We start from the raw sequence: 12484 nt of genomic DNA on the forward strand, positions 1-12484 counted from the left end.
TCAGCCAATAACTGAGCATCCTGGGGGTGCTAGGGCCTGACTGTTTGGCCTAATAAGGGACTTCTGCATGGGAAACCTTTGGCTCAAGATTCTTATGGGACTAACCAGGACGTTTTCAAGCTGTCTCACAGTCAGAGGCTTGATTTACCAGTCTCTACTCACAGATATCAGATCTGAGTTATGGTCTGAAGCCTTTCCTTGCCTATTCCTGCTTCCTTTCTCCTTAAGTTTTCTCAAGGATACCCTCTTTAATTCTTCTGCATTTCTAACTGTATTAGTATATGCTTTCCGAATGATTGAAACTGACCCATACCCTAAAGGTCTCCTGCATCCTTACCTGTTGCATTGTATAAAAAACAAGCAAACAGACAAACAAAAAAACTCCCAAATTGTCCTCGACAGGCAGGATTAATAACTCCAGATGGAGCTGTAACCTTTGTTGCCTGTTGGTTCAGCTGTACAAGTAGTCTAGCACGGTCGGATGGCACTCTTAACTTCCAATTTAATGGAACAGTTGTTGTGTCCCCTTGTGGAAGCACTCATATTTTGTGAACTAAGACCACTAAACTATCAGACTACAAAGTTGTGATGAAAAGCAAAACTTTTTCTGAGGATCATTAAGGGTAATAGAGAGAGGAACCACTCTCATTTCCACATAGTGATTCCTGGACCCAGGAATCCTTGCTATAAGAAAGCATTGATTGCCATTTAGAGCGTTACCTCATGCTGGTGGATATTAGCCATGCGCACAATGTTTTGTCACCTAGGTGGCACTGTAACTAATTGAGTCTTCAAAAGGCCATTGCATTACAATTACACTGAGGCCAACTCAGTGGATTCCATTAGCGTAAGCCATTGATGAAATTGTTTGCTCTACAGTGAGTTCCTTGGTCAGGAGCAATGCTGTGCGGAATACCACAGTGATGAATAAGTTTTCCGTAAATCTTTGTTATTTTATTTGTTTATTTTCTTTATTTTTTTGGCTGCGTCAGGTCTTAGTTGCGGCCCGGGGGATCTTTGTTGAGGCACGCGGGGTCTTTTTGGTGCAGTACATGGACTTTTCTTGGTGGCACCCAGGCTTCTCTTTAGTTGTGGCGCATGGGCTCCAGGGCGCGTGGGCTCTGTAGTTTGTGACACGAGGGCTCTGTAGTTGAGGCGCGCGAGCTCAGTATTTGTGATGCTTGGGCTTAGTGGCCCCGCTGCATGTGGGATCTTAGTTCCCAGACCAGGGATTGAACCCATGTCTCCTGCATTGGAAGGCGGATTCTTTACCATTGGAACACCAGGGAAGTCCCTGTAAATCTTTGGATGGTGTTTTGATCAAAACATTGCATGTAGGGAAGACAATTGCATATCCAGAATAGGCGTCTATTCCAGTGAGAACAAAATGCTTCCTTTTTCATAAGGGAGTGGTGCCACTTATCTCCCAGGGAATTATGCTATTTCAGGGAATCGGTCTTGGTTTCTGCTGTTGGCAGGCTGGGAACTCAGTAGTATAGACATATTGGCTTTGGTGATTAGAAGTCCATGATACCGAGTGAAAGCATAACCTCTATTCCTGCTGTCATGACCTCTTTATGCATGAACACATTGCCAAGGCTGGAGTGGCTTTCAAAAGAGGCTGACTGACATCTACATAATGAATTATCTGCTCCATTTGATCATTAAGTTCCTTTTCAGCTGAAGTTACTCATTCGCATGTATTTACATGTGATATAAATATCGTTACACTCTGTGCTCGTTCAGAGAGGTCACTATCTCATCCCCAGACCTTCTTGTCATCAATTTTCTAATTATGTTTCTTCCAAATTTTTGACAGCTAGCCAGACCATTATCATTGCCTATAAATCAATGTAGATACACACATTAGAACATTTCTTTTTCCAGGCAAAATGAGAAATCAAAAGTACTGTTCTAAATTCTGCCAACAGGGAGAACTTCCTTTCACCATTGTCCTTCAGGGCTACCCATAGAATGGGGCTGCAGTGCTGCAGCTCTTCAGATGGGTGGTGCCAGAATATTGTGCAAAATCGTCTGAATATTTTCTTCATCATTTAACTGGTCATTGTGAATTTCCCATGAAATATTGGTGCAGGATGAGAGAAAAAAGAAGATGTAGCTCCAGTAGGACTTATGGGAATCTGAGCCATTTGCTGTTGTGTCTTGGGACCTACCTAATTCTCATCTCATTTATACTGCTTTTCCTGATGAAGGTTGTTGCTGTGAACATTCAACTTTCTGGCTTGGGGTCAGACACCTCCCTCTTCATTACGGGCAGCTTAGAAAATATGGCAACTTGAAGGCCGATGATCAAGCATTCAGTCTCCATTTACCCTCACTAGTAAGTCATAAGATGTTTTTCAAAAGGAAAATAGTTATCAGCAGATGAAAACTTAGCTTTGCCCTAAAATCTGGAAGGTCTGTGATGTATTTTACTTATAGGGTCTGGCCAAAGACTCCATACAGCACTCCTATCTGCTACAGACATTTCAGACATATCTGGGTCTGGTGGGTTGTTTGACCCAAGTGGCAGAACAGCTTGCACAGCAGCCTGGAACTATTGGTGAGCTATCTTTTGCTTTGGGCCCACTTAAAACTTGCAGCCTTTCTGGTTTCTCAGTAGATGATTTGGAGCAGTACACTCTAATAAAGTATATGATGCCTCCAAATTACGGAGAAGCCAATAATACCCTTTCTTAGTAGCTGAAAAGGACTTTTAACCATGGAGGGCTATTTCAACATGCCCCAGACCATTGGACTCCTATAAATTTCACTGAGGTGTCAGACCCCTGAATTTTCCTGGGGGATATTTCCTACCCACTGATCCTCATGTGACATACAAAGCCTTCTACTTCCTGTTTACCAGAAAGGTCCAATCAATGTGATAATATTGCATTAGATCAGCATTATATGCTATGGGATAGATAGGGTATCAAAGTCCCTGCAAACTAAATATAACAGTGATGGAGAGCTGAAAGCAAGCTATTCTTGATGTTTTCTATCAAGTATAGAGAAAAAAGACAATCATCTGTTCAACACTTGTATACACACTGAATGCAGAGAATCTATTTTAATAGCAGCATTTGCCACTCTGTTACTCCTGGCCTCCAGAGAATAGCTGTTACAGAGGTCTTCAAGGATGCTGGTGCTCTCAGCCCCTAGTGTGCTTCTCAGAGCCTTTATAAAAGAGGTATCCTCCAGAGCTTCCCTAGGGACATAAATAGAAGACATGATTATAAAGTCACTAAAACATTCCAATTTCCTTAAACATTTGATACCCTAACACTAGGTTAGTTCTGATTTTTCAATCCCAGTTAGCATAAACCATATTTGATTCCAAATTTTAGCCAAGCAATCACACCAGCCAATCCAAGTTACTTTAGTTAATGCATTAAATTCAAAATTTCTGCTTAATCCTCCTGCATCAGTAGATTTGGCTTCATCCAGTATTGCATTCCTTCTACCAGATTCCAGCCCCTTAGAATGCATTATGATAAATATTCCCCAGCTTTTAGTTAATGTATATTGGCAAAGTCTTGCAATATTGTATATGCCACGTTCTCCCAGGTCATACTTTGTACCTGATTTCCTGGATTTTAATATAATTATCGGTCGGGAGTAACAAGAAGAAGAAGATTAAAATTTTCTCTCTTGGAAAGATCATTACTGGTTCTTTAGGCAAGGAGAGTTGAACCTCCTTAGACAGCAAGAATGGGCTGCTTCCACTGGCAAATGGGGCAAAGCAGAATTTGGAGGTTCATGGTCCCCAGCTTCTCTAGAATCTAGCCAGTTGTGCCCATTCCCATTTTCATGGTTCTTACTCTTTTCCAATTAATGCTTCAACTTTAACGTAAGAGAATCTATGGTTGTGAATTCCATGCACATTATCATTTAGCTGCCTGCAGGACTGGACTTTGGGTTTGTTTTCAGAAATATCAACCATTTAGCTATAGGACTTAAGGAAGCTTTCTGGTTCATTCCTTTGACGTTGAGCTGGGAATGTAAAGCTCTAGCTCATCATTTTCCTTTTTCAAGTTTTTAAAGAAGCAATCAACCAACCCCACAGTTGTTATACTCTTTATTTTCACTAAAAACCTGGCTTCTGTAGACACTGGATTCCAGATGACAAGAGGTGATCTCATGCCTCACCCCAAGAGCTGAGGATGGGGTTATCCAACCCAAACTGCATGACCCGGAATGAGTGGGGAGTGAATTCTTTCATGGGAAACCAGGGTACTGTTGATGGGAGAGGGTAGGGATGGAAGCATAAACAAATATCTGGACACCCTGTCCATAGTTGGTCTTTTCTCTCCAAAGTTGAATATAAAATGTAATGTACTATTGTCATTATTTAGAAGATCCTTCTCAGAGCAAAACTAGAATGGAGCAGGTCAGAGGCTGGGACAGCGGGTAGAGTAGACAAGAATGTAAGAAGACCAGGAACTTGAAAGATTAGCAGAAGAGACCAGCAAGAAGAGGAAATTGCAGAACGGCTAGGCTGGAAGTGAAGACAGGCTCTGCTTGCTCTGCAATTATGTTTAGAGCTATACCTAATACCAGTTAAACTATTATTTTTAAAAAAATTTTATTGGAGTATAGTTGACTTACAATGTTGTGTTAGTTACAGGTGTACCTCAAAGTGATTCAGTTATACATATACATAAATTCATTCTTTTTCAGATTCTTTTGCAGTATAGGTTATTACAGAATATTGAGTAGAGTTCCCTGTGCCATACAGCAGGTCCTTGTTGGTTGTCTGTTTTATATAGTAGGGTGTGTATGTTAATCGCAAGCTCCTAATTTATCCCTCCCCACCATGTTTCCCCTTTGGTAACCAGAAGTTTGTTTTTGAAATCTGTGAGTCTGTTTCTGTTTTGTGAATAAGTTCATTTGTATCATATTTTAGATTCCACATATAAGTGATAGCATATGGTATTTGTATTTCTCTCTCTGACTTACTTCACTTAGTATGATAATCTCTAGGTCCATCTATGTTGCTGCAAATGGTATTATTTTGCTCTTTTTTGTGACTAATATTCCATTGTGTATATGTACCACATCTTCTTTTCAGCATTACTTTTAAGTATGGAAAAACACAGTTCGTTACATTTGAAAGATAAATGGTGTTAAGTCACATACATTTGAACGAGAACATGTTCTGTCCTGATATATAAGTGAATTCTTTTTTTCCCCAGTTTTACTGAGAAATAATTGATATATATCACAGTATAAGTTTAAGGTTTACAACATGATGGTTTGATTTACATATATTGTGAAATGATTTCCACATAGGTTCAGCTAACCTCCATCTTCTCATATAGATATAATGAAAAGGAAGGAAAGAAAACAAGAAATGGAAAAAGAAATTCTCCTTGTGATGAGATCTCTTAGAATTACTCTCTTAGCAGCTTTCCTATATATCAGACAGCAGTGTTAGCTATAGTCATCAAGTTGTACATTACACCCCTGGTACTTAGTTATCTTTTTTTAAAGTATAGTTGACTTACAATATTCTTTTAGTTTCAGGTGTACAACATAGTGATTTGAAATTTTTATACACTACAAAATGATCACCACAGTAAGTCTGGTTACTGTCTGTCATCACACAAAGTTATTACAATATTATTGACTAGGGCTTCCCTGGTGGCACAGTGGTTTAGAGTTCGCCTGCCGATGCGGGAGACGCGGGTTTGTGCCCCGGTCCAGGAGGATCCCACATGCCGCAGAGCGGCTGGGCCCATGAGCTATGGCTGCTGAGCCTGCGTGTCTGGAGCCTGTGCTCCGCAACGGGAGAGGCCGCAACAGTGAGAGGCCCACATACCGCAAAAAAAAAAAAAAAAAGATATATATATATATATATATATATTATTGACTATATTCCCTGTGTTGTACATTACATGCCTGTGACTTATTTATTTTGTAACTTGAAGTCTGTACTTCTTAATCTCCCTCACCTATTTTACTCATCTCTCCATCCCTCTTCCCTATAGCAACCAACGGTTTGTTCTCTGTATCTATGAGTCTATTTCTGTTTTGTTATGTTTGTTCATTTGTTTTGTTTTTTAGATTCTACACATAAGTGAAATCTTATTTATCTTTCTCTATTTGACTTATTTCATTTAGCATAATACCCTCTAGATCCATCCATGTTGTTACAAATGGCAAGATATTACTCCTTTTTTCTGGCTGAGTAATATTCCATTGAAATATATGCACTACATCTTCTTTATCTATTGGCTTATTGATGGGAACTTGGGTTGCTTCCATATCTTGGCTATTGTAAATAATGCTCAATGAACATAGGGGTGCATATATCTTTTTGAATTAGTGTTCTTTTTTTTTTTTGGAAAAATACCCAGAAATGAAATTGCTGGGTCATATTGTAGTTCTATTTTTAATTTTTTGAGGCACCTCCTTACTGTTTTCCATAGTTACTATACCAATTTTAAGTGCATTCTTATATTCAAGTACCATTTGAGCAATGAGAAATAATGTAACTACTTTATTAAACATTGTTTCCATGCTATGTTCATTTTTATATTGGAATGAAAGCTGTGCTACTCTTCGGAGAATTTGGATAACCTTTCTGCTTATCACACGTCACAGTTATTTCCAGGATATTGTGAGTTTGGAAGTTATTTTCCCAATGGTGGTATCATGATAATATTATCTAATTCTTATCTCTAGGACAGATTTTAGGGATTTCCCATAAATTAAGTTATATGACTTTGGGGCCTCACACAAAATTCCCCAGTGTTGGCAAATGCTAACCAAGCCTCCTGCTGCTCCCCAAACCTTGAGCAATTGCTATGAGGCCTCAGAATCGAGCTTTTTAGAGTCTCATGTAGACTTAAATTGGATGAGCTGGGTAACAGAAGCATCTGGCTTTAACTTCTGTTTTTCTGAAGTTTTACCAGAGGGATTTTTATAAAGCTTCTGTTTAACCTCATTTTCATTTGTCAGTGTCAGCCTCTTCTGTGGGAGTCTTAAGTTAACCCTCTGTGACCTGCTGGTCGTTTAGCAGTGCTAAAAATATAAAAATACCTTTCCAGGCTTTAGTGTCAGTTGCTGTCTTTAAGAAATAAATCCTATATACATGCTCTTAAATGCTCAAATTCCCATCTTGCTTAACTATCAGATTCACCCAGATAAAGTCAGTCACATTGTATAGTTTTTTAAAAAGAAACAGCTCTAACTTATTGCCATTTCAAACAGTTTTTGCAGCTTAATGCCATATTTTTACATTGTAGACAACTGTGAAGCACCTTGAACTTTAGGCCAAGGAGTTTCTATGTAATTTGGTATGAAATGGAACAGTAAAATATTATAAAATGCTGCACTGATAAAATAGTACTAAATGTAATTTCATCTTTTCTGTCCTGAGAAATCCCTTGGATCTTTAAACAGACTGCTATTTGTCCATCAACATCTTCTTCTTCTTCTTCTTCTATCTGAATGGAATTTTCAGTGAACCATATGGCTAACCAACTAGCTTCCTTTATATTTAAATGTGGCCATTATGAGTTAGTCTCTACAACGATATAGAACTTAAAGAAAAGGAGCTTTCGCTCTTTTGGTCTCTTCCTTCATCCTGCTACATGGGATGTAGACAGGGTGGTGAGGCATCTTTGCAGGTTGTAGCTGCTCCAGGGATGCAAGAGGAACAAAAAGAAACATGGGAACCTCCTGGACTACTTGTAGTATGACTGTTAGAGGAGAAAGAAAGAAACTACCCTATCTGAGCCACTTTTAATATGGTGATCAGTAATAGCAGGTGAACTTATATCATAGATAATTCAATCTGGTTTTACATGTGTAAATAACTGTTCCTTAGCATGGAATGTCCCCTGTGAAGAACAATACAAAGTATAAATACAATAGCTTTAGTACAAAAAAAGTGACCTCTGATGGTATTGCATCTTTTTGCGTGTTATTTATGACAATGACAGCCATAGATATGGTTGAATGTATGTTGCATAATTTCCCCATACACTGTTTCCCAAAGTTCATTCATTATTGTACCACCTTCATAATACTTGCCATATTCATGTCCACTTTTAATATTAATTATTTAACATTTTGTTTAAATTGACGTTTTATAACTGATGTAAATGGAAATTGATGTGACTTAGAGTAAGTAGAGGGTAATTACAAAAATAACTGCATTAAAAAATTATAGCAAAATATTATTACCTACCAAAGGCCCTGGACCCGAGACCTGATCCTTATTTATTAAAAGAGATTAGTTAGATTTAGAGGTATATTTAAGACACACTAGCAAGAACTTGAAACTTTCTGTTTCGTATAATTAAGTGAAAGAGAATTGAAAAGGGAAAATCTTTATCTCTGTGTGACTAAATTTTATATAATGCTGCATGAAACAAAATCATTCAAGAGTACAATCAAGTGCAATCATTCTTGCACTTCAGAAAATTCTGCTCTCTGATTCTGTTTCTTATCAATAAATAAAATATAGCAATGATCAGACAAAATGTTGGGTGGTGGGGTATCAGGTATATTCCAGTATGTAGTATAGTTTCTCTCTGTTTCTATGTCAATCTCTTGCTCTGAAAGTAAATAAGAAGACAGCCAACTACTTAAAGACTCAAAGTCCTTGCTACTTGTTATATCATCTCATATTTTTGCTTTTGAGCTAGGCATTAGATACTTTTTAAAAAATGTTATTATTTATTTTTGGCTGCGTTGGGTCTTCGTTCCCGTGCGCGGGCTTTTCTCTAGTTGCGGTGAGCGGGGGCTGCTCTTCATTGTGGTGCGCAGGCTTCTCATTGCGGTGGCTTCTCTTGTTGTGGGGCACGGGCTCTAGGCACGCGGGCCTCAGTAGTAGGTGTGGCTCACAGGCTCTAGAGCACAGGCTCAGTAGTTGTGGCGCATGAGCTTTGTTGCTCTGCAGCATGTGGGATCTTCCCGGACCAGGGCTCGAACCTGTGTCCCCTGCATTGGCAGGTGGATTCTTAACCACTGCGCCACTAGGGAAGCCCCAGCGTTAAATACTTTTAAAAAGTAACTTCAGTTTACCAATATGTGTTCCCAAGAGTGAAATCACGACCTCACTGAGGTCCAGATCTGAAATGAACATCAGGAGCAAACTGTTTAGGCCTGAATATGGACATTTAACCTTGGACATGAAAATAATAAGCTTCACTAAGGAACAAGATGAAAAGAGAGTGGGTCATTTTATAAGCAAATATAGATTTGTTTGATTTGAATGGCTTCTGATTACAGAGCAATCTTTGAGGTTCTTGTTTGAAAACTGTGAGCACACAGTGATGCATTTCTGATGAAACAGTGTGTAAATGTGCTGCCTACAGAAGTGGCAGCTTAAGAGTGCTGCCTATAAAAGCAAAGTGCAGTGTGGGCAGACGCTATAGGAGCTTCCCAACAGGAATTCTCTTATGCGCTGGGTCATGGAGAAAGGGTTGATAATTTTACTGGCATAAATTTGCCATTAACAGGAACTGTAGCATGTTCTGAAGCATTTTCTCCATCCATAGTACATCTTATGAACGTTTCTAGTTTTAATTCAAACCTCTGCATTCACACAAAAAAGTCTTTTTTTCATAGTGCTTATCAAACAAGTAGAGTTTCATTTGTTCAGGTTGTCATTTAGCACTTGATATTAGGTATCCCTTAGGCAGGAAACATGAAAAAAATTATTCTCTTTTCATACTAAAATACAACTGGATGAATTCATCTGGATTTGCACAACACCATGGTGCATCCCTGCTTCAAAGATTAGACAGCTGTGTGAGACAGCTGTGTATTCACCATAATCGATTTCCTTTTTCTTCTGGCCTCACAGATCTTATTTCCAGTTCTTAAGTGTAGTGGATACAGTGGAGTTCTAGCCAATGGAATGCAGAAGGGTTATATGCCATTTTCAGGCTAGTGCAGAAGGGGCTATTGTGTGATTTTCCCTGTTTTCTCTCTTTCCTTCTGTCATTCAAATGGCTTTGGAGAACTCAGTGGAGGTCTGTGAGTTCCTAACAGATGGTGGGAGTATAGTATGTAAAGAGCCTATGTTCCTGAATGACTTCATGGAGCAAATTAGCCCCTGCCCCCAGGCCCTGCTGATTGGACTTCCTGCGAGTAAGAAATATACTTTTACTGTGTTAATCCACTGATTTTTTTGAAGTAATCCCTAAATGAATGCAGCTTGATATGATCAAAAGTACCAGGTAAAAGATGATAATTTTAAAGCTGAAACAGACCTAGTGACCATTTAAACCCAGGCACCTACTCAACAGATGCTCTCGTGGCCCAGGCAACACACAGTCCCCTTGCTGTTGCAGATGGGCAGGAAGGAGAGCAGTGCCCACTCCACACACTGCTCCAGGACTTCAGCACCAGCATCCCTCCAGGCAACAATCTCAAGATTTCCAGAGAAAAGACTCAATTAAAATAGCCCAACATTCTTCTTTTATAGGTGAAAAAAATGGAGACTTGGAGTGTTTAAGTGATTTGCTCAAAATGATTTACTTATTAAATGAGGACTGTAAACTAGGTCCCCTAACTCATCGTTGAGGTAATTCATATTTATAGGTCATTAAAAGCAGTTTTATTCTGAAATGCATGAAGATAATTACGAGCTATAAAGTTCAAGGAACTAGTTCTTGACTTTAGGCAAGTCAGTATCTGTAGATTAAAATAAAAGTAGATGAAGAATGGTCTCAAATTCTTAGCTACTCCTCCATTGAGAAGTAGAGTCTAAATCTCCTCCTCTTGAATTGGGCTGGCCTTTTCAAGTTGTTTGACCAAGAGAATATAGCAGAGGGGATTTCTAAGATTAGGTTATAAAAATCCTTGAAGCTTCCACTAGGTTCTTTTGGAACACTCTCTGAGTTTTCACTTAAGTAGTTTGACTACCATCAGCCTGCCAGCTCTAATGGTTACGTGGAGGACCTCCAAGCCAACTGCTCCAGCTGAGCTCAGCTTTCCCACCACCCCTGTGAGTGCCAGACCTGTGAGTAAAGCCACCTTGGACTCCTCAGATCAGCTCATTTGTCAGCTGAAAACCACAAATTGAGAGAATTCCCCAGCTGAGCCCCACTTGGATTTCTGACCCACGAAATCATGAGATATGACAGAAAATGATGGTTGTTTTAAGCAGCTAAATTTTGCTGTAATTTGTTTCACAGCAATAGGTGAATAGGATGCCCAGTGAATGAAGTATTCTCTTTAGTATGTAGTGTAAATGTTAAAAATGTGGAATGAGGCCAGTCTTCCTGCGTTCAAATCCTGGCTCCACCATTAACTAATTGTATGATCTTTTGTGTGTCTCAGTTGCCCAATCTGTAAAATTTGGATAAAAATAATGCTTACCTTATAGTGGAAATTAAGTGAATTAATATTCTTAAAATGTTACATAAAAATTGGCCCTATTCCTTGCTTATTAGTTTCTCACTATAATCCTCATAACACATTCTCCCTCTGGTTGGCTCACTAGGCTGCGAATGTGTTGGTTTGCCAACCACATCAGCCTGGTAAAGTTGGAACTGTTTTTCCCAGAATCCCCTTTCCTCTCGTTTCGGGTTAGAGCCAGACAAAAGAGGAACTTCTGCAGGGTTTGGAAGGCAAAAATGAAGCAGCAGTCATTTCTCTCTATTATTTTCTTGGGGCTGCTTAACGAATGACCCCAAATTTGGTGGCTTAAAAGACCAAAAATGTATTCTCTCAGAGTTCTGGAGGCCAGAGGTCTGAAATGAGTTTCACTGAACTGAAATCAGGGTGTCAGCAGGGCTGTCCTCCTTCTGGAGGCTCCTGGGAGAATCTTTCCCTTGCCTCTTCTAGCGGCCGCGAGGGTTCCCTCACTCCTGGCAGTGTCACTCCAGCCTCTGCCTCCTTCCTCCTTTTCCCTCCTCCTCTACTGTGTGTGTCAAATCTCCCTCTCCCTTTCTCTTATATGGACATTTATGAGTAGATTTAGGGCCCAGTGGACAAGCCAGGATAATCTCCCCACATCAAGATCCTTAATCACAACGGCAAAGACCCTTTTTCCTTCTCAGGTAATATTTGCAGGTTCCAAGGATTTAGACCTGATATCCTTGGGTGGCCATTATTCAGCCTTCTGTACTCTCTCACTGTAGTATTCATTATTTCCTCTGATTGACTCAGTAGGCTACTCACGAGGTGGTTTACAAACCATATCGACTTGGTTAAGTGGGAACTACTTTTCCCAGAATCTCCATTCACTGTACAGTTCAGTGGTTAGAGTTGGGCAAAGGATGAATCTGTACAAGGTTTGAAAGGCAAAAGTGAAGCAGTGGTTATTTCTCTCTGAAGATCACGGTGGTTATTCAGTGACCGCGAGATGCTGATGGATTCTAGGCTGGCCCCTCTTTCCAGCATTAGCTGAAAATGAAGGAACAGTGTGATTCGACAACCTCAAAATGGTAGGTCATTTTAGGCCACATTATTAGAAATATAGGGCCTGGAGTGATGTAGATAATAATTACATATCATTGAT

The 12484-nt window shown here is 39.6% G+C and overlaps 1 protein-coding gene across 1 annotated transcript in view; it reads right to left on the minus strand.

Annotated features, from left to right (window-relative positions):
- LOC114901366 (testis-specific Y-encoded protein 1-like) overlaps positions 1–744 on the minus strand; it is a 45054-nt gene extending 44310 nt beyond the window's left edge. The window contains 1 exon segment of the mRNA XM_029233063.1: positions 721–744. Within this exon segment, the coding sequence (XP_029088896.1) occupies positions 721–744 (24 nt within the window).
- Positions 745–12484: the final 11740 nt, after the last annotated feature.

Source organism: Monodon monoceros, unplaced genomic scaffold (assembly GCF_005190385.1).
Source record: "Monodon monoceros isolate NGI ecotype Baffin Bay Population unplaced genomic scaffold, NGI_Narwhal_1 Super_Scaffold_2, whole genome shotgun sequence".
In the NCBI taxonomy this organism is placed as follows: domain Eukaryota; kingdom Metazoa; phylum Chordata; class Mammalia; order Artiodactyla; family Monodontidae; genus Monodon; species Monodon monoceros.